General features: G+C 37.5%; 1 protein-coding gene, 1 non-coding gene and 1 pseudogene across 2 annotated transcripts; 2 read left to right on the top strand and 1 right to left on the bottom strand.

Annotated features, from left to right (window-relative positions):
* The window catches only part of LOC130222303 (zinc finger protein 208-like), a 758572-nt pseudogene that overhangs the window by 615659 nt on the left and 115356 nt on the right, over nucleotides 1-27557 (bottom strand).
* LOC130222391 (gastrula zinc finger protein XlCGF49.1-like) lies at nucleotides 442-11249 on the top strand. Its single transcript, XM_056454987.1, has 2 exons — nucleotides 442-593; nucleotides 9675-11249. Exons 1-2 carry the CDS (start codon nucleotides 509-511, stop codon nucleotides 10217-10219), a joined length of 630 nt encoding a protein of 209 aa, XP_056310962.1. The 5' UTR covers nucleotides 442-508; the 3' UTR covers nucleotides 10220-11249.
* On the top strand, nucleotides 16672-16743 carry trnap-agg (transfer RNA proline (anticodon AGG)). The gene has a single exon. It is a non-coding gene; the product is annotated as a tRNA-Pro (tRNA).

The raw sequence follows: 27557 nt of genomic DNA, 5'->3' as shown, positions 1-27557 counted from the left end.
AGCAAAAAACGTCCGCAGATTCCATCTGGCCCTAGCCATGACTTCAACAGTAAGTGGCAAAAAAAGCTAAACAAAAAAGACTTTTAGTTTGGCGTGGTGTGACGTCATCAGGCGGCGCCGCTTTAGCGCTGTGATTCAACTAGAGAAAGGTTTGTTATAAAACGTTTACAGATATAAACCGATTTAATTAAAGGTTCAGGTTTTTTACAACGTAATATTATTTTACTCCTACGTAAATATTGGCTATTGTTTGAATAAGTTACAGAAATCTGTGTAATAAGTGTTTTAATGGTACCTTTTGCCTGATTTCTTTTTGTTAATTACTCTCATAAAGAAACTGTTGAAGCAAGTGTTGAAGAGAAGTTATTTTGTTTCTGTTCATTGTTTTATTTATTTTAAACAGGACATTTTTATTGCTTTGTTCATTTTAAACAGGATAAAGTGTCCAAACACAGAGAAAAACTCCTGCTGAACTGCTGAAGCGACTGATCTTCACACTGTTATAAAGATGGCGTTTATTAAAGTGGAGAGTGAAGATGTGAAGATTGAAGAAACATTCACAGTCAAACAGGAAGATCTGCAGGAACAAACAGGTTGATTTTCATTCTTAAAGACCAACTCAGTCATTTGATCCTCATTCAGATATATTTTAATAATAAGAATACTAAATTAAATCCATCTTGCAGCCCTGAGTGTGCTGCCTAGTTCTCCTAAATGCACATAGCACTAATTGAAAGACAGGAATGAGTTTCTTTCTTGTCACTTGTTCTTGTGTCTTTTGTCATTCTTTTATGTATTATTAGTCTCCCATTTCCCATCTCCTTAAGTTTATTGCTTTTCTTGTTTTCCTATAGTTTGTAAAGTGTCCTTGAGCACTGGTGCTATAAAAATAAATAAAAACAATAAATTAAAAAAGTTTAACTGAGCTGACGATATTTGACCTAAAGTATTCTCATAGAAGATATCTGCTATTACAGTGATAGTGTTGGCTTAGTGCTCACCATTTGCATATGTCATATTGATCACAATCCCTTTTTTTCATCAACTTCTTCATGTATTTAAACTATTAAAAGTAGTTGTTACTAGTTCTCACAGATAGTATCTGAGTTAGAATGACATCATTATTATAATAAATAATTACCAGGGCTCTTGTGTTTAAAGAGGGTTTCCATGAGTCATAAAATGTCGTAAAAATTTAGGCCTTAAAAATCGTCACTTCCTGATTAACTGGTGCCACATATCAACAGTAAAAACAGAATTTACTGCGGTAGAAGAAGCTGCGTCAATTTTTTCTTTATTTAATAAATGTACTAGCGCCTCAGAAGACAATGTTGACACACAATGAACACGTGGGGGCGATTGAAGCCATGAGACGTGGAGAACAGACTCTCTTGACACTCTGGAGGTCATTAATAATATACATTAATACTAAAACGGTTAAAGCGTTTTAGAATGACCAAAACAACATTTCGGATGTTCTTCAATGCACTCAGCCTGCTGGATTGTCTATTCACATTTTCATCATCATATGATCTCTTATAACAAACCTTTTTAATGCACATACTGTAATTTGTTCAGTAAAAGTGTTTTTTTTTGTAGTTTTTTTTTTGTCCATTGTAGTTTAGGCGCATCGATTCTATCGAATAAAAGTTTATCCTGCTCAGTTTTGTGCATTTTTTATGCGTATTTTTAAAAAGTTACAGTATGCATCATGATGTTTCCATCAATCGTTTTGTATGCGCATATCCAAAATGAGCATTAAAATAGGTGGGTGGAAAGGTAAGGCTAAGGCGAGAAATACCGCTTTGTCTTTAAAAAAAGGGGAGGAGACCGACAGAAACTCAGAGAAGTTTAGAGAATAAAACCTGCTCCTGACCAGGTTAGGTTCACCGAGTAAGTTACCACGGTAACTGACACTAAGTTAAAGTTACCTCTCTTTTAGAAACAGGCTTGACTTACCCTGCTTCCTCCAGTTTGACAAACCTGCCATTTTGAAATGGAAAACCCAGAGTTTCTCTCATTTCAGGGTTAAAATACTCTAAGTTTTCAATTAACCTCCTTTCTGAAACGGGCTCCTGGTCACTGCTATGACATGATTGACAATTGTGGCTGTTTGTCATTGTACTCTAGTTATCCTGAGAGCTGATGCTGAGTATTCTTAGGGCTTTTCACACTTCAAATTGTTAACCCTGGGTCATTCTAACCCTGGATATACAGAATCCTGGGTTATCTGTAATCATGTTCGACACTGCTCATGCTATACCTGGGGTTAAAAAATAATCCTGGGTGTTCATTAACAGACGTTTCACATTTGTAAACCCCTGGTTAACATTATTATTTGTATATTTATGTTGTCACTGTCCCTGATTGGACAAACAGCAGGTCACCTTTTTAAATGGCATTTCTGCATCTTGTTGGGTATATAAAATGTCACCATGTAGGTCTTCAGCTAAGCCTCGGGACATACGCAAAGGCAAGAAAACAAATACAAAAGTACAAATGAATGAAAACAAGTAGCAAAGTATGTCATCTTGCCATCTCCTCATCACTCCAGTTTACAGCAAACGTGGCATTAAGCATTTGCACAAGTTCATTCATTCATTTTCTTTCAGCTTAGCCTTAATCCCTTTATTCATCAGGGGTCACCACAGCGGAATAAACCACCAACTTATTCAGCATATGTTTTAAACAGCACATGCCCTTCCAGCTGCAACCCAGTACTGGGAACATTTGCATAAGTTATATACAATAATGCAAACTCACTAATATAAACTGAATTATGCGCACTTGCTGTGAACATGCAGGATTTGTCTCAATCGGGGCTTCCAAGCATGTTAAAAATGTTTAAATTGAGCGGAAGATGCACATGAGGGAACACAACACGAGTAATCTAGAGCGAGTGGATTTGATTATTTGCATTTAAAGCCACAGGCACAAAAAGAGATTGGTTTTCCTCTGACCCCCAAAATTAAATATTCTGCAAGGTATAGGATCTGATTTTGAGCCAAAACCTCTTACATCTTGTAAAAAGGTTCATAATAGGAACCCTTTAACGGGATAGTTGATGCAGACATGAAAATAGCCTCACCGTTTACTCTCCCGCGTGTGGTTTTAAACCTTTATGAGTTTCTTGATCAAAACTGCATAACACAGAGTAAATGGTACGGTCATTTTCATTTGTGGGTGAAACATCCATTTCATGCTTGTTCCTTTGGGCCTTCATACCAAAGTTCACTTTTTTTAAGACGTGGTGGTACTGAAAGAAGAGACTTATCAAATGGAGGAGAAACAGCAGTTTGAGAAACCCTAAGAAATAATGACTGGTGAAAAACCCACACTGACTAAAAAGACTTCATCACACGGAAGACCTCGGAATTCCAATTCTGGGTGTAATTTTAGCTGTAAACAGTGTGGAAAGACTTTCAGTCAAAAGCCAAAAGCTCAAAAGCTTGATATTCATGAGAGTTCACACTAAAGAGAAACCTTACACCTGCGAACAGTGTGTAAAGAGTTTTGGTTATATACAAGGGTTTAAAACCCACATGAGAATTCACACTGGAGAGAGGCTGTACACATGCCAACAGTGTGGACAAACCTTCTATCATGCAGGAAACTTTGCAGCACACATGAGAATTCACTTTGGGGAGAAGCCTTACTCTTGCCCTCAGTGTGGAAAGAGTTTTAAGGGAAACATCACCCTTAAAATCCTCATGAGAAATCACAATGAAGAGAGAATATTCACTTGCACACAGTGTGGGAAAAGTTTTTCTCAAAAACAAGACATTGAGATCCACCTAAGGATCCACACTGGAGAGAAACATTACAGATGCACAGAGTGTGGCAAAAGTTTCATATGTAAAAGCACACTCGATTACCACATGATAAGTCACACCAGAGAGAAGCTGTTTGCATGTGCTCAGTGTGGAAAGAGCTTCACAACCAAGCTAGCCTCATGAATCACATGAGTGGTCACAATGGAACCATAGTGTTCACATGTGATTATTGTGGAAAGACTCTTACACGCTCAGACTCTATTAAGCAACACATGAAGGCTCACTCAGGAGAGTATTGTTTTAGATGCAGTGAGTGTGGAAAGGACTTTAAACATAAAAGAAGCCTCAGCACTCACCTGAAGCTTCACAATGGAGAGCAGAGTCCTCAAAATTAAAGCCTTGTCTACACAAACATGGGTATATTCAAAACGGAACCTTTTTCATGTAGTTTGGCTGTTCATTGACATGAGGTTTATTTATAAACTACTTTCGAGAGGATCACATGCTTATGATTGTCCATGGCTGGTCCTGCATTAGCTAACACATGATTCACCAATCAGAATCAGAAAGAGCTTTATTGCCAGGTATGTTCACACATACTAGGAATTTGTTTTCGTGACAGAGCTTCTACAGTGCAACAGGATTACAGAGACAGGACAAAAAACAGATAATAAATATATTTTAAAAAATAGAAGTAAGTAGTGAGTGCAAATATACAGATTGACAAGTGTATGTACATGTTTATTGCTATATACAACGTTATATGTGCAGCTGTTATGTGCAAATTGGCATGTAAAGTGTGTTGTTAAATAAGTGTATATGTGTATAAAAGTGTATAGCAAGTAGTGATGTTGGTTTCACAATTATTATCATCAAGTGTTCATGAGATGGGTTGCCTGAGGGAAGAAACTGTTTCTGTGTCGGGATGTTCTGGTGCGCAGTGCTCTGTAGCGTCGACCAGAAGGTAAAAGTTCAAAGAGGCAGTGTGCTGGGTGTGAGGGGTCCAGAGTGATTTTGGCAGCCCTTCTGCTCGCTCTGGATAAGTACAGTTCTTGGGGAGTAGGAAGGGTTGTACCAGTGATTCGCTCAGCAGTCCGAACTATTCGACGTATTCTTTGGAGGTCGTATTTAGTAGCTGAGCTAAACCAGACAGTTATTGATGTGCAGATGACTGATTCAATGATGGAGGTGTAGAACTGTTTCAGCAGCTCCTTTGGGAGGTTAAACTTCCTCAGCTGACGAAGAAAGTACAGCCTCTGTTGAGCTTTTTTGACAATGGAGTCAATGTGAGTGTCCCACTTCAGGTCCTGTGAGATGGTGGTGCCCAGGAACCTGAATGACTCCACTGCTGCCACAATGCTGTCCATGATGCTCAGTGGGGGGAGAGCAGGGGGGTTTCTCCTGAAGTCCACTATCATCTCCACTGTTTTGAGCGTGTTGAGCTCCAGGTTGTTTTGGCTACACCAGACAGCCAACTCCTTAACCTCCTGTCTGTAAGCAGACTCGTCACCGTCCTGAATGAGGCCGATAAGTGTGGTGTCGTCTGCAAACTTCAAGAGCTTCACAGAGGAGTCTTTTGATGTGCAGTCATTCGTGTACAGGGAGAAGAGCAGTGGGGAGAGGACACACCCCTGGGGGGCGCCAGTGCTGATTGTGCGGATGCTAGATGAGAATAGCAGTGATCCAGAATATTGCTGTCTCTTGTGGGACATGTAACATGCTGTCTATATTTTGGCAGTTCACGGGACAGTTTTGCTTTGTTAAAATCCCCGAGAATGATTAAAACAGAGTCCGGGTGTTGTTGCTCGATCACCGTGATCTGATCAGCTAGTTTCTGTATCGCCAGGCTTGCGTGCGATAATGATGCAATAAGATGATTCCTAACTCACAATAAATAACCAGAGTTTCTTACCTCAGTTATCTTTGTCTTGAGAAATTCCCCTCCCACTCCTACTCCCCCTCCTTTCTAGAACTCTGCTGTGACGATCGCATCAGCCCCTACTTTAGACACACCCTCTGTCAAGCCCTCTGACGCTAAAGCCCTGTGTGAATGGGGCGTTAAAAACGCAAATAGTTCAGCAGCACTGAGTAGGATAATCAGGAGATATATTGGGCCTGCTTAATATTTGCTCTTTCTTTGAGAAATATGAGAAATATGCTTTAATATTTAAGTTCACTATCTGTTAATGACGCACAGAAATTGACAAATCACTGGCAATTTCAGCAGGGAAGTTCGTGCAAAGTGCAACATACAAAATTCAAACATGTGCGCAAAGCACTTTGTTGCTGTTTGAGTAAAAATACCAATATTTTGATACATATCCACACATAATCTTGCTTTGGCTTTGCTCCCTTTAAACAAGCTCTCTTCTCTTGACGCGCGCTGCTGCGTGTCCCTCACTTGTATAAACAATATCGAGAGGTTAGTAACTGAACTCATTTCAATATCACTGACTCGATCAATTAAATAAGACAGCGTGTAAAGACTTTACAAATAAGACATGTAAAGTGCTGTCAATTGGCGTGTTGTCCTTTGCCCCCTTTAAATCTCTCGAATTATTATATGCAATCTCCTCAGTTATTGGACTTTTTAACTGACAAGGGAAAAACATCAAAAACATTTACCCAGCAAACACATAACGTTCCCAGGACGTTCTCGGAACGTTCCCTGAAGATTTCCAGAACGTCCTGGGAACGTCCCCACAACAAACACCCTAACGTTCCCTGTTAGTTAGCCAGGAAAGTTTTCTTGACGTTAATACAACGTTCCCTGCAGATTCTCAGAACGTGCTCAGGACATCCCCTGCGTGTTTGCAGAATGTTCCCGGGATGTTCCCTGCAGGTTCGCGGAACGTTTCTGGGACGTCCCCTGCCGGTTTGCGGAATGTTCCCTGTACATTAGCACAATGTCCCCAGAAAGTTCCCTAAACAGTCTCCAAATGTCTGCATTAACATGCTTAAAGACAGATAATCAGACCAAAGAATACACATTTCCCATTGTTTATTGTTCAGAAAACGCACATAGTATGAACCATAAATGATGCATTTTAGAAATAGTTTTCATCTACATGAAATAGAAAGACTTTAAACAACAAAATACAAAACTGAATTGCAAATCTTTAAATTACATGAACAATATGATGCACAACTGGACAATTCTTATAATAATTTGCAGAACTATATGACATTTTAAACAACAAAAATACTAAATGTATTTACAAATGTTGTATGATTCATAACTGGTAAATTATTAAAATAATTAGCACCTGGAAAACAATATTTATAAAAAGACATTTTAAAGGGCACATAGTTTACCTCTTTTTTTAAGATTTAATATTAATATCATGGTTCATCTGAGTGTGCCAGTTTAGATTCAGTTTAAAACACAATTCAGATTGTTTTATTATAATGTGTTAAAAGTGTCATGTTGGGGGCGTGTCCACAGTTCGCAGATTTATGAGTGTGTTGCTTCACATGTACTTTAAACAGGCAGACTGCGAGAACGAGCTGGAGTGAGAGGTTCAGCATTCAGTCGTACATGTACCACTCTGACACAGACCAAGCAGAGAGTACAAAATCATTTGTGTCTTTGTACAGTTTTACAGCCAACTGTGTGCTAGTTTCAAGTGCCGAGCTTGTACACAGAAACTAATAACCACGCACACTGAATTAACTTTGACTGAGGCACCGGATGCACCGCTCGAAGCCGCGACACGGCACACCAGACACTCTCTGTGGCGCGGCAGAAACATGAAGTGTCCTGAATCATCGCGCCACACATTTTTGAATTCTAAACATAGGTTTCTGCAGCGGTCCGCGGCGCCCAGCCGTCGACTTCAGTGTACCCTGATAGAAACCTATGTTTAGAATTCTAAAACGCATGCTAGTTAAGATCACAGGGAGCTTCTGGGATCGCGAGAAATGCAAACGGCTGAAGTATAAGGTAGACTCGATGAGAAGTACACATGTTTGCAAACCTACCTAAAGATACAACCAATAATTCCGATTAGAGCGATAATGTGGAGAATATTGCTCTTGTGTTGAGCCCAACGAGCCTTGCATCTAAAAATAGAGCTAGCGTGTTCCTTTAGTGATATCGCTTCGACTCACACTGAAAATGGCCGACGTGAATCAACAAACTGAGGATATTGTAGTGCCTGGACCATCTAATATGTCCGGTACTCTAAGAATTAGCTCATAAATTCAAATTAATTCAAATTAATTCTCAGGGATTCGAATCAGAAGATTCAAATGACTGACTCACATTCAGAAACAGGTTAACACGTACACTTACATCATCTATTGGTCCACCCTAATAGAAGTAAGCAGCGTGATTTTAGCGTTAGCGTTTATGTTATATTATTACGTGGCCAACAATAATAATATAAAACAGAATTTCAGTGTTTATACAAGCAAGGTAGCAAGACCATATAGCAGTAACTTAGAAACACATACAACTCCGACAAGGATCTTAAAATGAAACACAAGTTTATTAAGCTAAACACACAGTACACTAATCTAAAAGACAATCAAACAGATACACACACACACGGTTCTGGAATGGGTGAATGACTGAGGATGAACAACAAAGAGTCCCAAACGTCTCGCACTTGCTAAGTTCTTAGCATTGCAACCTGAGAAAACCACCAAACAGAGAATCTGACTAAGGTTTACTGCTTAAATTTAACACCAGCTTCAGCAAGGAGTGAACGTTGTTTGTGTTACTTGCGTTTCATTGACCAGTCACACTCGTCAGCTGGTTGACGGAAACTCCGTCGAAGCCGATTGGTTGCAGCGCGTTGACGTGGCGGGGAAGTCCTTTGTTGGAGAGGGTTTTCCTTCGTCTTCTGGAGCGTGGGTTTCCCTGTCCCGGTGACAGAGAGTTTGACGTCAGCACACGGGAAGTTTGTTGAATGGCAAATTCCTCCAGTGACTGCTCCGGCAGAATTACAAGACTTAGGAAGTACGAGTTCAGAGAAGTTGAATGACTGACCCTACCGCTGGACGGGGCTGCGTCCGAGTGTTCATGGGAAAGCGGTTATACGAGCAGAACAGGGTCAGACTGAGTTCATGCGAGTTGCGAACGTACACAGAAGCAGCTGGAGCTCCTGTGAATGGGTCTCGTTGCCTTAGTGATGTAACGGCGGACAGACGCAGGCTTTACACGGGTAGTTCTTCCAAGAGCGATGTCCGGCAGGCGTGTTGTAAAGACGGGAAGCGTGCAACGCAAAGTTTGTGCGTAGAAACCCTAAGTTAACTAAACCAGACTCATGCATTCTAACTGATGCATCACTGTGATCATCACCCTTAAACTGGCAACTTGGTTGAATACTTCAACATTCAGGTTTCTTGTTCGTTTTTTTCCATTTTAAACAGCAGAACGAAACTCAAACAAGTTTGGAACAAGTGAAGGATGAGTAAATGGAATTTTCAGTTTTTGGTGAACTGCCTTTAATGCCGTGCATATAGCCCATCGATCTGAGACCACCTCATTCAGGCGATCTCAAACCTATTGATTTGGCGCGGATCCCACACGATTGCGGGATTCACATATGCCAGACAAACCACGCTTACTGGGTAAACACGACGCAATTGACAAACAGTCGCAGCCAAATTAAACTTAAGTGACAAGTCAGCACTGATTGGGTCAGTAACCATTCTCTATACTGTCCCGAGCGTCTTGCACGCTGGCCCTGGGTCATCGGGCAGTCCTTACTGTCGAGCCCTGTATGTTAAGGGACAGATCAAAATATGATCCGATTCATTTTACATTTACATTCATTTTACATGTGCATCAAAATTACAATGTGTGTAGCCAATGTTTCCCGTCTCTTTTCACTTTTCAGCTTTTGATGAGAGTTTTTAAGACTTAATGAAAACTAATGTTTTTTTTTATTTCAGACCTAATTGAAGAGAATGAGGAGAGCAAAGAGGAGGAACATGATGTCAAAATTGAGGAAAACACTATTTTACAGACTGATTGTATTTTGAAAGGGAGAGACAAGAATCGTTTCACCTGCACTCAGTGTGGAAAGAGTTTTGGAAGAAAAGAAACTCTTAAAATTCACATGAGGATCCACTCTGGAGAGAAACCATTCATATGCACTCAATGTGGGAAGAGTTTCAACCAATCATCAAACTTTAATCTACACATGAGGATCCACACTGGAGAGAAACCATTCACATGCACTCAGTGTGGGAAGAGTTTCTGCCAATCATCAAACCTTAATCAACACATGAGGAGCCACACTGGAGAGAAACCATTCACTTGCACTCAGTGTGGGAAGAATTTTAACTGCTCCTCACACCATAATAAACACATGAGGATCCACACTGGAGAGAAACCATTTGCATGCACTCAATGTGGCAAGAGTTTCAGCCAATCATCAACCCTTAATAAACACATGAGGTTCCACACTGGAGAAAAACCATTCACTTGCACGTAAGCCGCGGTCACACTGGACTTTTCTCCCCATAGACTTACATTCATACGCGCGTGAATGCATCAGACCGGAAACGCAAGTTTGTGCGTCAAGTTTCGCAGTTCACTGCCTTACAAAGTTCAAGCTTGGTGAACTCTGACCTACGAAATCGCATCACTTGACTGTGTGAGACCAATCGAAGATCAAAACAAGACCTCTCTGGACAGAAAATTAAAATATGGACCAATCGCTCACTTTTTTAATGTCTAATCATCTTGTTTAATCCCGCCACTTTTCACAATGCCGTACAATAGAATTTTGCAAAGAAGAGGTTTCACACTGGAGAGAAAACCGTACAGATCTGATCAGTGTCTACAGAGTTTCGCTCATTCGGCGCAGCTTAAGAAACACATTGACAAAAAGTTGCACACATAACATAAATGCAGCAAAACATTTTCTCATGTTCACAGGATGTTTCATGTCTGAATAATGTTTGAAAAGGCTTAGTGATGGTATACTGTTTTCCAACACTCCTTCACTGCAGTAGGTGGGGTTGTAAATGTGTTGCGCTCCTCACGTTTACCGTAAACAATGATGGCAGAGAAAAACAGTTTCATAAACATCTGGCAAACAGCACCTCTGCGGCTTAAAATCTCTGCAAGTAATTGTACAGGTGTGGATACATCTGTACTCTACTCCAGTTTAATCATGTAGCTAGTGTTGTTTTGGATGATGTTCTCTGTTACGTCCTACACAAGTCTAGGGGAAATACAATGAACGCAACAATATTAGTTTAAAGAGCACTAAACTGGGACCAGTCACAACACAACAACGAGTAAGGTTCCAAAAATGTATTTACAAAAAAATCAGTCACACACAATGTAGTGTTAAGGAAGCTCTAGCTTCAGGAGGGGAATAAAGCCAAAATAACAAACAAAAACAGGGTTCTGTCTGGGAGTAAAACCTCTAAATACACTCAAAAAAATTATATGTTGGCATTAATTAACTTTTTTGTCCACTGGTTCCACGTAACCGAGTTAAGTTGTCTTTAAGAAAGAATATTTATTTCAATAAACTTAAGTTAATTACGTAAAGCTAAAGTAATTTTGTTTAGTTCAGTCAACATAACATTCATTGTTTTGTTTTAATCTCTCTAGTTAATTAAGTTCAACTATTCTAAAATTTATATTGTTATGTTTAACCAAAGAAAAAAAAATTTCAGATTATTTTGAGTTATTTAAGTTATTAAGTTATTTTGATTAGTTCAATCAATGTAACATTCATGATTTTGTTTTAATCCTTTTAGTTATTTAAATTCAATTATTTAAACAAATAAAAAAACAATCATTTTCAATTTCACTGAGTTTATTAAATAACATTTTCACAATGTTTTATGATGAACATTTATAGTGTTCACATTCTTCTAAACATAAAATATTTGTCAAAAGCTACATTCTGGTTTACTTTTCAAAATAATAGTAATCTTAACGTATTTCATTGTTAATTTTAGTACTGTTAAAATAATGATATAAGTACAAAGTAAAATAAAAACATGCAGCCTTTAAATGAAAGGATTTACAAAAATGTTTTTTTTTATACTTGGAAAAATTAACAGCCTTCTTTAACAGTATAAAGCATAACCGTACAAAGTATACTTTCTTGAAACTGAAAAAATCAGGTAACACTTGTTTTTCATAGAAAGAATACCATTTGAAAACAGAATAACATTTTTACACTGTTTAAATTTTTTTTCAACAATAACATGTTCACCAAAATCTTCAGTTTTCAAAATAAAATGAATCTTTACTTATTACAAGTTACAAAAACAATATTGCAAGTAAAAATCTAAATAAAAGAATTCTGTCTTTTAAAATAAACGATTTACAAAAATAGACTTGGATATTATAGTCTTCTTTAGTAAAACAAAAACAAAACAAAAAAAAAACAGCTATTAACATCGCAGGTATTCAAATGAAGATTAACATCTGATAGCAAAAAATAAAGTAAATATTTGTAAAGATATCATCTTGCCATCATTGAATTTAAAAAATGTAGTGCAACAGACAGAGCAACATTATGAATAAAAACATAAGACTTGCTTCTCAGACCTTGCATCTGAAGGTTAAGGTGTCTATGAAAGAAGTTTATTTTTTAACACCTGGACCTTGTTTGATAACTTGTTGGCATCGAGTTCCATGAAAATCTTTTGAAACCATTCAAAAGTATATCTCAAATCCTTGGGGTAAGCCAGGTTTAATGCATAAATTAAACAAATGATCATCGAACATGCATTGGTTACATTGTCCAAGTTTTCAAGAACTTGAACGCCTTCGACGATGACACCAACATCTTCGTAAGGATCTGCAACCCCTGCCCCTTCATGTTTGATGGCATATATTCCGAGAGTTGTGTTGCTCATGGAGATTTCTGCTTCATCATGTTCAGTGTCCTAAAAATGTAAAGTACAAAATAAAACATCTACCAAAAGCTCAACGGTGAAAGGAGTGATGGTTTTAGAGAAAATACTAAATGCTTCTTTAAAAATGTAAATGACTTACCATGTACTCCTTCACTAGGTTTGAAGGATCTTCATTTAAGTAGACCACTAAGGCTTTCAGGATGCACTCACGCTTCTTTTCAATGGTGATGCTCTAAAATGAAATGAAAATTAGCACTTTTTACTGTACATCTAACATACACAGATTACCTGACTACTGTCTTTTTATGTATGTCCATCAACAAATGGTCTCAAATCAAAAGCACTACATAACACGCTTATTTTTACGCGGCCGCCATTTTAAAGAACAAAATCGAGGCTGCGGTGGGAAGAAACCCGGGAGTATAGGACCAGAACTGTAAACATTGCAGTAACATGCTGCGTACTACAAACCTCCAGCTGTGGCAGAGATTTCAAAATGCAGAAATGGTGTAAACATTACTTTAATATCATTCCGTACGTTTAATTTAAACAATTAAAAACAATTTAGCATCAAACAACATCACAATCTCTGTAAGAGTAATATACTGAAGTGTCCTCCTAGGCTTTAGTTCATGGCACCAGTTAAACACCGTGGGGACGCTTTCCTGCTTCAGCCTATGTAACCTAGTGAGTGATAAAACACTGCAGTCCTCTGCAGCACACCCTCGTGTTATCTGTTATAAGGTTGTCCCGGTACTGAAGTTTTAAATCCGTCCATTACGCTAACATTGAAGCACTGCTGAGAGTGGATGAGTTGACTGATCTTCACGGCTGCTTTGCGCTCCAGTCTCCGTGTATCTGTGTTTGCACTTTACTGCTCTTCACCCAGTGCAAACACAGGTACACGGAGACTGGAGCGCGAAGCAGCCGTGAAGATCAGTCGAGTCATCAAGCAGATCGCTCAGCTCGTCTGTGTTTGTGCTCGGTAAACAGCGGAGAGTGAACTGATGACCTTCTCAGCCAATCACAAGCATTTCTGTTGAGCACGTGAACACAATGGCAAATCAGCGCAGTTTTAAGAAAGTCATCAACAGTGTCTTAAATATTAGCGGGAAATTGACGGTTTTTCTTTTAATTCAGCAACGTGACAAGTCTAATATAGTAAAGAATCAGTTTATTAACTCGAGTTTGATAAATGGCATCTAAAACGTGTGTTTGGGAAAGAAAACAATAGATAACTAGTGCCATTCCCCTTAACTTAGCTGAAAATGAGCTCTGATATCTCTTTTAATTTTCACCATTCATTTAGAACGGACCTTAGGGTCAATCGGAAGGCGATGAAATTATAAATTTGTGTCACTTTATCTTCGCTGATCAGATTTACAGCCAAGTACACAACGTTCCTATGTAACTCCCAACGATACTTCCGGGTTTCTTCCCACCGCAGCTTCGACTTCGCTTTTAATAATGCTGGCCGCTTGAAATCAGTCTATTATCTTAAATGTCATGGCTGTTCAAATTTTAGTTTAAAAAAACAACTCAGAGCAGAAAATTCTGAGCAGAAAATTTACATTTAAATTTTATTTTAAGGTAAAAATAAAATCCATTAAAAAATAATTTATTTTAAAGGGGAAATGAAGCACTCAGTCAAGTTTACAATATTTTGTACATTGGATTCCACTTCAATGAAAATATGTTAAACAAACTCAATTAATGTGACCATTTAGCAAAAAACAGCATGTTTTACTATAGATTTTAGACCTAAGGCGCTGTCATCTTGGAATGTCGCTGTGTCTGACATCACTGCGTTGGTTCCGTTCCCTCCACTGAACAGGTACAATGGAAGGACTGAAAACGGAGACTGTAAAGCGTTATTTAACCCAATGCGTGATGTTGTGGACATGGGGCTGATGCAAATACAAGCATCAGATGTGTGTCTAATATAAAAGTATATATATTTATTCTATTTTTCTTTTTTCCCCTTTTAATTACCGATCAATTAATGCGCTTTGATTTACTCTCTGTATTACGCTGCCTGACTGCCTGTCTGGGATTCAACCATGTTTGTAACGGACTGAACACAGAGACTGGACAGCCTAATTTAACCCAATGCATCAAGTTGTGGACGAGCATCACAGAGCAGCTGCAAATACAACAAATACAAGCATTTAAGAGTCTTCAGTTGTGTATTTTTCGTTACCTCTCGTTTGATGCACTTTGTTTCACTCTCTCACGCTGCTCCAGCACTGCCTGATGAGGGGATTTACATTCAGACGATGCAACGATTGAAATAATACATGACTTCACACTTTACTAAGTCACATCTGTGTGGATTATGTCAAGACATATTCCCTTATCAAGTTGATCAACTCAATCTCTCAACATGTATGACAGGACATAAAAACCTGCAATAAGAAACACTGCGCCGATCTTAGTTTGATTTTAACACGAGTAGAGTTGAGGGGCTGTAGTAGTGAAAAGCGAAAGTACCTGCCTCCATTACGTCAGCACCAGACCTAGTTGAAACCACAGGCAGTCAGGCAGCTAACACAAAAAGTGACAGCCCCCCACCTCTGCTCGTGTTCAAATCAAACCAAAGATCACCGCGTTTTTTTTTTATGGCAGATTTTTACACCCATCATACATGTTGGAAGATTGGAATCATCGTCTTGATAAGAAAATATGTCTTGACATAATCCACACAGACGTGACTAGTAAAGTGTAAAGTCTTGTATGCTTTCAATCGTTGCATCGTCTGAATGTAAATCCCCTTCATCAGGCAGTGCTGGAGCAGCGTGAGAGAGTGAAACAAAGTGCATCAAACGAGAGGTATTAACAAACGAAAAATACACAACTGAAGAGACTTAAATGCTTGTGTTTGTTGTATTTGCAGCAGCTCTGCAATGCACGTCCCATGCGTTGGGTTAAATTAGGCTGTTCGGTCCATTACAATCATGGTTGAAACCCAGGCAGGCAGTCAGGAAGCGTGATAATATAGAGTGAATCAAAGCACATCAAATGATCTTTTGTATGCCTTCAACACGATGCCAACACATGGAAAACTGCACTTTAGGATCTCGATGCCAGTTTGCATTTCGTCAAATAAAATGTGTGCAACTAATGGACAAACATTTTCTTTGTGCAATCATACACATTCGTGTCTCATTGGTCCCGGGGTATGGTTCTCGCGTATGGTGTGACTGGTCTTGAGTTTCAAATTCCAGACAAGGCCACTATCGTTAACTTGAAATCACAACCTTTCTGCAGCTATTTCCTTGTTTGCATTTCATCATCATCCACCTAACATGAGACCATTAGTTGAAAGCCACGGGGTACTTAAAGTCAAGATCTCCATTACCAAAGCGGAACCATTTAGGTTTATAATGTGACAGTGAGATTCAAGCAAGATTGGATGAATTTTATTTGAAGTGTGCAGCAAGTCTGAGAATTCGAAGCTAACTATTGTCCTCAGATCATCACGCCTAAGTTTTGAGAAGATCAGTCGGAATTGTTTCACACAACTTAAATGTAACCCAACAAAGACAACCCAGATGGGACTTGAACCAACAATCCCCAGCTTCGAAGGCTGATGCCTTATCCATTAGGCCAACACTAGCGTTTGTCATATCTGATGTATGGCTCAGGAAGTTCTTGTTACTCAGAAAACAGTACTTTAGGATCCCTATGCCATATTGCATTCAGACGATCTGATGTGTACACCTAATGACAAAACAGCTTCTCTGTGGAGTTTTCCATTGTCATGTTTTTTTGACCTAAGGGTATGTACCTAGCTTTTTAAAGGTCACACTGGATTGTCTTGCACAGTCATCTTAAAAGGAACTGCATCAAAGACAACCCAGTTGGTACTTTAAACCCACAATCCCTAGCTTCGAAGGCTGGTGCCTTATCCATTAGGCCACTGGGCTGTTTTTATTACCTGTGAACTGTAATATGCCTCCAGGGAGTTGCTGACACACATAACAAAAACAACAAGAACAAAGAGTAGATTGGATCGGTCTCACAGAATTTTTTGTGGCACTGCAGACTGCTTCTACAGGGCTCGTTGGTCTAGGGGTATGATTCTCGCTTAGGGTGCGAGAGGTCCCGGGTTCAAATCCTGGACGAGCCCTATTCCTGTCATAGAAAAAAGGGGCGGAGCTGTGCTATACAAGGTTTTTTTTTTTTGTTAATTGTAGCAGCTTTTGCTTTGACATTAGTTAATGAATATTTAGTGGACTTCTGATCTAAATCAGTCTAACATGTACAATTATACAGACAAAAAAAGGAGCGGCAATGATTTGGTTGTTAGATTTGTTTATGGATCTTGAACAACCCACCAGCTTTATATGTAAGCACCATTTTTGTCTTTGTACACAGTCTCTTCTCTGTAGGCACCATGCAGGATTCAAAACGGCCTTTCGCGTTAGGTATCTTGTTACCTTTTTAGTCATAATAGGTAATATGCATGGCAATGCAGGAAGTTAATGACATGCAAACACATCTCAAGAAGGTTTTCACAGCTACCTTGTTTCATCCACCAAACATTGCTCCCAAATTGAAGTGAGACCTTCAAAGACAACCCAGATGGGACTTGAACCAACAATGCCAAGCCCCGGAGGTCGATGCCTTATCCATTAGGTCACTGGGCCATTTCGCCAATCATTTGTCAAAGATCTTTTGTATGCCTTCAACAAGATTCCAACGCATGGAAAACTGCACTTTAGGATCACGATGCCAGTTTGCATTCCATCAAAAAAGATGTGTGCAACTAATGGACAAACATTTTCTTTGTGCAATCATCCACATTCGTGTCTCATTGGTCCTGGGGTATGGTTCTCGCGTATGGTGTGACTCGTCTTGAGTTTCAAATTCCAGACAAGGCCACTCTCATTAACTTGAAATCACAACCTTTCTGCAGCTATTTCCTTGTTTGCATTTCATCATCATCCACCTAACATGAGACCATTAGTTGAAAGCCACGGGGTACTTGAAGTCAAGATCTCCATTACCAAAGCTTAGCGGAACCATTTAGGTTTGTAACGTGACAGTGAGATTCAAGCAAGATTGGATGAATCTTATGTGAAGTGTGCAGCAAGTCTGAGAATTCGAAGCTAACTATTGTCCTCAGATCATCACGCCTAAGTTTTGAGAAGACCAGTCGGAATTGTTTCACACAACTTAAATGTAACCCAACAAAGACAACCCAGATGGGACTTGAACCCACAATCCCAAGCTTTGAAGGCTGATGCCTTATCCATTAGGCCAATGGGTCAAAACTAGCCTTTGTCATATCTGATGTATGGCTCAGGACGTTCTTGTTACTCAGAAAAACAGTACTTTAGGATCCCTATACCATATTGCATTCAGACGATCTGATGTGTACACCTAATGACAAAACAGCTTCTCTGAGGAGTTTTCCATTGTCATGTCTTTTTGACCTAAGGGTATGAACCTAGCTTTTTAAAGGTAACACTGGATTGTCTTGCACAGTCAACTTAAAAGGAACTGCATCAAAGACAACCCAGTTGGTACTTTAAACCCACAATCCCCAGCTTCGAAGGCTGGTGCCTTATCCATTAGGCCACTGGACTGTTTTATACTTACTGTGAACTGTAATATGCCTCCAGGGAGTTGCTGACACACATAACAAAAACAACATGAACAAAGAGTAGATTGGATCGGTCTCACAGAATTCTTTGTGGCACTGCAGGTTGCTTTTACAGGGCTCGTTGGTCTAGGGCAGGGGTGTCAAACTCAAATTCACAGAGGGCCAAAATAAAAAAAAGAACATTGTCGAGGGCCAGACAAATTTTTATTTTTTAATTTATTTATGTTTTTATTATCTTTAAGATACAGCAAACTACTGTATTAACCATCTTAATATATTAAATTTTTTGCTTAAATACTGAAACCAGAACAGGTTTAAGAAAATAATAAAATAAAAACTGAAAAAAATATCAGGCTTATATCTTTAACTTTATTCAGTTTAATTGTAACCTAAATCTTTTCATCACAGACCATCAAGGCCAACACCTAAAGAATATCTCTTTCAACTTTGAACAGACCATGCCATCAGTAAATAAAATAATATTTATCCATTTTAGTTTTTTCACTGTTCATTTACTCTGATGATGCACATGGGTCCAAGCCAGATACTTGGCACCGCTTTTTACATGCAAGTGCATCAATTTCTGGAGTCAGGCTCTGCGCAGAGGAAATCCTCAGAACTGAATGAAGGTGTTCATCGGTGAGATGACTCCTATGTGGTGTTTTGTTCATCTTCATCAACGAAAACAGTTGCTCGCACAGATATGTGCTCCCGAACATAGAAAGCATTTGCGCAGCTTGGGCACGGAGTTCGGGCAGCGTGTCAGGGAGGTAAGGTGGAAACTGCGCAGCACAGACAGAGTCATATTTTGACTTGAGCGTGTCATGACACTGCAGCTCAATAAGCTCCATTTGGAGATTGCTTGGTGCGTTGTTCACATCAAACGTAAAGGGGTTGCTAAAAAGTTAAAATCTACATTTTTGGGCTTCAAAGTCGGCAAATCGTCGGGCAAACTCAGTGCCAAGTAGAATGAGTTTTTCAGCGAACTGTGCAAAAAGCATCACGGCGTTAGCGGTCTGCTCTTTCATGACTTGGCAGCACAAAAAATGAGCCAGGTTTCCCTGCTGCATCTGACTCTCCCACAAGCGCAACTTGGTTCTAAAAGCCCTCACGGCGTTGTACATGTCTGTGATGACGTGCGCGCGCCCCTGAAGCTTCAGATTGAGCGCGTCAAGATGATTCATGATGTAACATAGAAATGCAAGCTCACATTGAAACTTTTCATCCCTGAACTCTGTTGTGTCTTTCCCTTTGCTTTCCAAGAAAAGAAAAATTTCCTCACGCAGCTCAAAACACCTGTTTGCAACTTTTCCTCAGCTCAGCCACCTCACGTCTGTGTGATAGGGCATGTCGCTATGATCTGCACCCAACTCCTCAAGGAAAGACTTGAACTGACGGTGATTCAAACCTTTTGCTTTTATGAAGTTGACAACTTGCGTTACAGTGTTCATAATGTGATCCATTTTCAAGGCTTTTCCACACAAAGCCTCTTGGTGTATGATGCATTGGTAAACTGTAAGCTCACCTGCCTGTCCCGCATCTTGTCTCGCATCCTGCCGACCAATCCACTCTTTTGACCACACATCGCCGGTGCTCCGTCAGTGGTCAGTCCCACAAGCTTATCCCAAGGCAGCTTCATTTCATCGATACATTTGGATACCTCCTCAAAGATGTCTTTTCCTGTCGTTGTGCCATGCATGGATTTTAGTCCTAAAAGTTCCTCTGTAACACAAAGATTCTTGTCCACTCCAAGAATAAAAATTGACAGCTGGGCTGTATCAGAAGTGTCGCTGCTCTCGTCAACAGCAAGTGAGTATGCAACAAAATCTTTTCCCTTTCTCGTCAGCTGTTCTTGTAGATTGGTGGCAAGTTCACATGCACGCTCAGCTACAGTATTTCTGCTCAGGCTAACATTCAAAAATGCCTGTTTTTTTTCCGGGCAAACGACCTCACAAATTTTGACCATGCACATTTTTACAAACTCTCCCTCATTAAAGGGCCGGGCTGATTTGACTTACTCTGACTTACTAGTTAAAACTGATAAAATACTAATTGTAGGAGACTTTAACATCCACATAGATGACGCTAACGACACATTAGGGCTCGCGTTTATGGACTTGCTGGTCTCACTAGGAATAAAGCAAAATGTTATTGGTCCAACCCATCGCCTAAAGCATACACTAGATCTAATTCTGTCTTATGGAATTGAGGTCATTGATGTAGACATTATACCACAAAGTGATGATATTACTGACCACTACCTCTTTCTATATAAGCTGTGTTTACCTGAAATTAGCAGATCCGCTCCGATATATCGCCCTAGTAGAACTATTGTTCCATCCACTAAAGATGAATTTATAAATAACTTACCTGATCTTTCTAAAAAAGGCTAGAGAGAATAAAACTACACCGTGGTATAATAGTCATACCCGCGCTCTAAAAACAGCAACCCGTGCCCTGGAACGTAAATGGAAAAAAACTAATTTAGAAGTCTTTAGAATTGCATACAAAGACAGTATGTCCAGCTATAGGAGGGCTTTAAAATCTGCCAGGGCTGAGCACCTCCGCAAACTGATAGAAAATAATCATAACAATCCTAGATTCTTATTTAACGTCATCGCTAAATTAACAAATAATCGGTCATCTTTGGAACAAAACGTTCCACCGCAAATTAGTAGTGATGACTTCATGAATTTTTTCAGTGATAAAATAGAAGGCTTTAGACAGAAAATAGGAGATATTAAACTTTCTGCACCGCCTTATACTTCAGATCCAGTAAACACGCCTCTGAATCTAAATAACCTACAGTGCTTTAAAATCATAGAACAGGACGAGCTAGACAAAATTATAAATAGCTCTAAATCAGCTACGTGTATATTGGACCCAATTCCAACAAAGTTACTGAAAGAATTGCTACCTGTTATAGGAGAACCTCTTCTTAACATTATCAACTCTTCTTTATCTTTAGGCCATGTTCCAAATCCTTACAAGTTAGCTGTAATTAAACCTATTATTAAGAAACCACAACTGGAACCCAGCAACTTAGCTAATTATAGGCCTATTTCAAACCTTTCATTTATATCTAAAATACTAGAAAAAGTTGTTTCTGCTCAATTATGCTCCTTTCTGCAGACCAACAATGTTTTTGAAGTGTTTCAGTCAGGTTTCAGAGCTCATCACAGTACAGAAACTGCATTAGTGAAAATAACCAACGATTTAATCTTAGCTGCTGACCAAGGGTGCATCTCGCTATTAGTTCTACTCGATCTTTGCGGAATTTGACACCATTGACCATGGTATCCTTATTAATCGCTTAAAGTCTACAGGTGTCCAGGGACATGCCCTACAATGGTTTAAGTCATACTTATCTGACCGTTACCAGTTTGTGAATATTAATGGACAGCCTTCACAAATCAGCCCAGTAAAATACGGGGTGCCTCAAGGATGAGTTTTAGGCCCTTTACTGTTTACAATATACATGCTACCCCTGGGAGACATTATTAGAAGACATGGGATCAGCTTTCACTGCTATGCAGATGATACTCAATTATATATTTCAACTAAACCTGACGAGACGTCTAATCTGTCCAAGCTAACTGAGTGTATTAAAGATGTTAAAAACTGGATGACCAACAATTATCTTCTCTTAAACGCAGACAAAACAGAATTATTACTTATTGGGCCTAAATCCTGTACACAGCAGATCTCACAACTCGATCTACAATTAGAGGGATACAAAGTTAGCGTTAGCTCTACTATAAAAGATCTGGGTGTCATATTAGACAGCAATTTAACTTTTAAAAATCATATATCCCATGTCACAAAAACTGCTTTCTTTCATCTGAGAAATATCGCTAAGTTACGAAGTATGCTATCCATCTCAGATGCAGAAAAGCTAGTCCATGCTTTTATGACTTCTAGGCTGGACTACTGGAATGCACTGTTTGCTGGCTGCCCAGCATCCTCTATTAACAAACTTCAGTTAGTACAAAATGCAGCTGCCAGAGTTCTTACCAGGTCTAGAAAATTTGATCACATCACCCCAATTTTATCCTCCTTACACTGGCTGTCTGTTAAGTTTCGTATTGAATTTAAAATATTGCTTCTTACATATAAAGCTTTAAATAATCTAGCTCCTGTTTATCTAACCAATCTTCTGTCTCGCTACAATCCAACTCGCTCTTTAAGGTCTCAAAACTCAGGGCTCGAGTAAAGGAGGTCGAGCCTTCTCATTTATAGCTCCTAAACTCTGGAATAGCCTTCCTGATAACGTCCGAGGCTCAGACACACTCTCCCAATTCAAAACTAGATTAAAGACCTATCTGTTCAGTAAAGCATACACTTAGTGCACCACTTAGGGGGCTTCCACACAGGTTACGCATCTTGCTGATATACACTGTGAACATCAGCTACGCTACTTATTTTCTTTATTCTCCATTTCCACCTGGGGATACTCTTCCCGAGGCCCTCAGACTATGCAGAGTCACTGATTCGATCCAAGACCAACGACGAGATGATCCCAAGGTTTCCATATCCTGGACCTGGCCGAATCCTGAGCAGCTACTGCGATGGTCATGGAAGAGTGGAGAACATGAGACTGATTCCTGTGACACTCCAGAGACAGACGAGTCTTTGCTGAGGCCAGCTTCCAGCCTCCGCCACTGAGACTGCAGCTCTGCACAAGACGTTTGGCCAGCGGAGAAATTAAAATGGTCGTGCCCAACTGAGCCTGGTTTCTCTCAAGGTTTTTTTTTCTTCACTTCCGCCTTTAGTGAAGTTTTTTTTCCCTCTCCACTGTCGCCACTGGCTTGCATGGTTCGGGATCTGTAGAGGTGCGCATCGTTGGATTTGCTCTTCAGTGTTTGGACTCTCAGTAGTGATTATTAAACCACACTGAACTGAGCTCAACTGAACTGAACTTAAACACTACAAACTGAATTACACTGTTCCTATTTACTGTGACCTTTTATGTGAAGCTGCTTTAACACAATCTACATTGTATAAGCGCTATACAAATAAAGGTGAATTGAATTGAAGTTTTGTCCGATTTTTGACTAAAAATATCCTATAGACAATACTCCTACTTTTGTCCAGTTTTGTTTTGTCAGATTTTGTCTATTTTTGCTTAGTTTTGTCTCATTTTGTTTAGTTTTGTCTGTTTTTGTCTAGTTTTGTTTAGTTTTGTTTTGTTTGATTTTGCCAATTTTTGTTTATTTTTGTCTAGTTTGTTTTGTCTAGGTTTGTTTAGTTTTGTCTAGGTTTGTTTTGTTTTGTCTGATTTTGTCTATTTTTGTCTAGTTTTGTTTTGTCTAGGTTTGTTTAGTTTTGTCTAGATTTGTTTAGTTTTGTCCGATTTTTGTCTAGTTTTGTTTAGTTTTGTCTAATTTTGTTTTGTCTGATTTTGTCTACTTTTGTCTAGTTTTGTCTGATTTTGTCTACTTTTGTTTTGTCAGATTTTGTCTATTTTTGTCGTTTTGTTTTTTCAGATTTTGTCTACTTTTGTTTTGTCTGATTTTGTCTAGATGCGGTTTGTCTGATTTTGTCTACTTTTGTCTAGTTTTGTTTTGTCTGATTTTGTCTAGTTTTGTTTAGTTTTGTCTGATTTAGTTTTGTCTGATTTTGTCTAGTTTTGTTTTGTCTGATTTTGTCTATTTTTGTTTATTTTTGTCTAGTTTTGTTTTGTCTAGGTTTGTTTAGTTTTGTCTAGATTTGTTTAGTTTTGTCCAATTTTTGTCTAGTTTTGTTTAGTCTTGTCTAATTTTGTTTTGTCTGATTTTGTCTAAATTTGTCTAATTTTGTCTACTTTTGTTTTGTCAGATTTTGTCTATTTTTGTAGTGTTGTTTTGTCAGATTTTGTCTACTTTTGTTTTGTCTGATTTTGTCTAGATGTGTTTTGTCTGATTTTGTCTACTTTTGTCTAGTTTTGTTTTGTCTGATTTTGTCTAGTTTTGTTTCGTTTTGTTTAGTTTTGTCTGATTTTGTCTATTTTTATCTAATTTTGTCAGATTTTGTCTACTTTTGTTTTGTCAAATTTTTTCTACTTTTGTTTTGTCTAATTTTCTCTATATGCGTTTTGTCTGAATTTGTCTACTTTTGTCTAGTTTTGTTTTGTCTGATTTTGTCTAGTTTTGCTTAGTTTTGTCTGATTTAGTTTTGTCAGATTTTGTCTACTTTTGTCTAGTTTTGTTTTGTCTGATTTTGCCAGTTTTTTTATTTTTGTCTAGTTTTGGTTTGTCTAGGTTTGTTTAGTTTTGTCTAGATTTGTTTAGTTTTGTCCAATTTTTGTCTAGTTTTTTTTAGTTTTGTCTAATTTTATTTTGTCTGATTTTGTCTAGTTTTGTCTGATTTTGTCTACTTTTGTTTTGTCAGATTTTGTCTATTTTTGTAGTGTTGTTTTGTCAGATTTTGCCTACTTTTGTTTTGTCTGATTTTGTCTAGATGCGTTTTGTCTGATTTTGTCTACTTTTGTCTAGTTTTGTTTTGTCTGATTTTGTCTAGTTTTGTTTCGTTTTGTTTATTTTTGTCTGATTTTGTCTATTTTTGTCCAATTTTGTCTATTTTTGTCTAGTTTTGTTTAGTTTTGTCTGATTTAGTTTTGTCTGATTTTGTCTACTTTTGTCTAGTTTTGTTTTGTCTGATTTTGTCTAGTTTTGTTTATTTTTGTCTAGTTTTGTTTTGTCTAGGTTTGTTTAGTTTTGTCTAGATTTGTTTAGTTTTGTCCGATTTTTGTCTAGTTTTGTTTAGTTTTGTCTAATTTTGTCTACTTTTGTTTTGTCAGATTTTGTCTAATTTTGTCTACTTTTGTTTTGTCAGATTTTGTCTATTTTTGTCATTTTGTTTTGTCAGATTTTGTCTACTTTTGTTTTGTCAAATTTTTTCTACTTTTGTTTTGTCTGATTTTGTCTAGATGCGTTTTGTCTGATTTTGTCTACTTTTGTCTAGTTTTGTTTTGTCTGATTTTGTCTAGTTTTGTTTCGTTTTGTTTAGTTTTGTCTGATTTTGTCTATTTTTGTCCGATTTTGTCTAGTTTTGTCTAGTCTTATTTAGTTTTGTCTGATTTAGTTTTTACTGATTTTGTCTACATTTGTCTAGTTTTGTTTTGTCTGATTTTGTCTATTTTTGTTTATTTTTGTCTAGTTTTGTTTTGTCTAGGTTTGTTTAGTTTTGTCTAGATTTGTTTAGTTTTGTCCGATTTTTGTCTAGTTTTGTTTAGTTTTGTCTAATTTTGTCTACTTTTGTTTTGTCTGATTTTGTCTAGATGCGTTTTGTCTGATTTTGTCTACTTTTGTCTAGTTTTGTTTTGTCTGATTTTGTCTAGTTTTTGTTTAGTTTTGTTTTGTTCGATTTTGTCTGTTTTTGTGTATTTTTGTCTAGTTTTGTTTTGTCTAGGTTTGTTTTGTTTTGTCTGATTTTGTATATTTTTGTTTATTTTTGTCTAGTTTTGTTTTGTCTAGGTTTGTTTAGTTTTGTTTAGTTTTGTCTGATTTAGTTTTGTCTGATTTTGTCCACTTTTGTCTAGTTTTGTTTTGTCTGATTTTGTCTATTTTGGTTTATTTTTGTCTAGTTTTGTTTTGTCTATGTTTGTTTAGTTTTGTCTAGATTTGTTTAGTTTTGTCCGATTTTTGTCTAGTTTTGTTTATTTTTGTCTAGTTTTGTTTTGTCTAGGTTTGTTTAGTTTTGTCTAGGTTTGTTTTGTTTTGTCTGATTTTGTCTATTTTTGTTTATTTTTGTCTAGTTTTGTTTTGTCTAGGTTTGTTTAGTTTTGTCTAGATTTGTTTTGTTTTGTCCGATTTTTGTCTAGTTTTGTTTAGTTTTGTCTAATTTTGTTTTGTCAGATTTTGTCTACTTTTGTCTATTTTTGTAGTTTTGTTTTGTCAGATTTTGTCTACTGTTGTTTTGTAAATTTTTTTCTACTTTTGTTTTGTCTGATTTTGTCTAGATGCGTTTTGTCTGATTTTGTCTACTTTTGTCCAGTTTTGTTTTGTCTGATTTTGTCTAGTTTTGTTTAGTTTTGTCTGATTTAGTTTTGTCTGATTTTGTCTAGTTTTGTTTTGTCTGATTTTGTCTATTTTTGTTTATTTTTGTCTAGTTTTGTTTTGTCTAGGTTTGTTTAGTTTTGTCTAGATTTGTTTAGTTTTGCCCAATTTTTGTCTAGTTTTGTTTAGTCTTGTCTAATTTTGTTTTGTCTGATTTTGTCTAAATTTGTCTAATTTTGTCTACTTTTGTTTTGTCAGATTTTGTCTATTTTTGTAGTGTTGTTTTGTCAGATTTTGTCTACTTTTGTTTTGTCTGATTTTGTCTAGATGTGTTTTGTCTGATTTTGTCTACTTTTGTCTAGTTTTGTTTTGTCTGATTTTGTCTAGTTTTGTTTCGTTTTGTTTAGTTTTGTCTGATTTTGTCTATTTTTATCTAGTTTTGTCAGATTTTGTCTACTTTTGTTTTGTCAAATTTTTTCTACTTTTGTTTTGTCTGATTTTGTCTAGATGCGTTTTGTCTAATTTTGTCTACTTTTGTCTAGTTATGTTTTGTCTGATTTTGTCTAGTTTTGATTAGTTTTGTCTGATTTAGTTTTGTCTGATTTTGTCTAGTTTTGTTTTGTCTGATTTTGCCAGTTTTTTTTATTTTTGTCTAGTTTTGGTTTGTCTAGGTTTGTTTAGTTTTGTCTAGATTTGTTTAGTTTTGTCCAATTTTTGTCTAGTTTTGTTTAGTTTTGTCTAATTTTATTTTTCTGATTTTGTCTAGTTTTGTCTGATTTTGTCTACTTTTGTTTTGTCAGATTTTGTCTATTTTTGTAGTGTTGTTTTGTCAGATTTTGTCTACTTTTGTTTTGTCTGATTTTGTCTAGATGCGTTTTGTCTGATTTTGTCTACTTTTGTCTAGTTTTGTTTTGTCTGATTTTGTCTAGTTTTGTTTCGTTTTGTTTAGTTTTGTCTGATTTTGTCTATTTTTGTCCGATTTTGTCTAGTTTTGTCTAGTCTTATTTAGTTTTGTCTGATTTAGTTTTTACTGATTTTGTCTACATTTGTCTAGTTTTGTTTTGTCTGATTTTGTCTATTTTTGTTTATTTTTGTCTAGTTTTGTTTTGTCTAGGTTTGTTTAGTTTTGTCTAGATTTGTTTAGTTTTGTCCGATTTTTGTCTAGTTTTGTTTAGTTTTGTCTAATTTTGTCTACTTTTGTTTTGTCTGATTTTGTCTAGATGCGTTTTGTCTGATTTTGTCTACTTTTGTCTAGTTTTGTTTTGTCTGATTTTGTCTAGTTTTTGTTTAGTTTTGTTTTGTTCGATTTTGTCTGTTTTTTGTGTATTTTTGTCTAGTTTTGTTTTGTCTAGGTTTGTT

Source organism: Danio aesculapii, chromosome 4 (genome assembly GCF_903798145.1).
Source record: "Danio aesculapii chromosome 4, fDanAes4.1, whole genome shotgun sequence".
In the NCBI taxonomy this organism is placed as follows: domain Eukaryota; kingdom Metazoa; phylum Chordata; class Actinopteri; order Cypriniformes; family Danionidae; genus Danio; species Danio aesculapii.
This window is presented reverse-complemented; position numbering and strand designations above follow the sequence as displayed.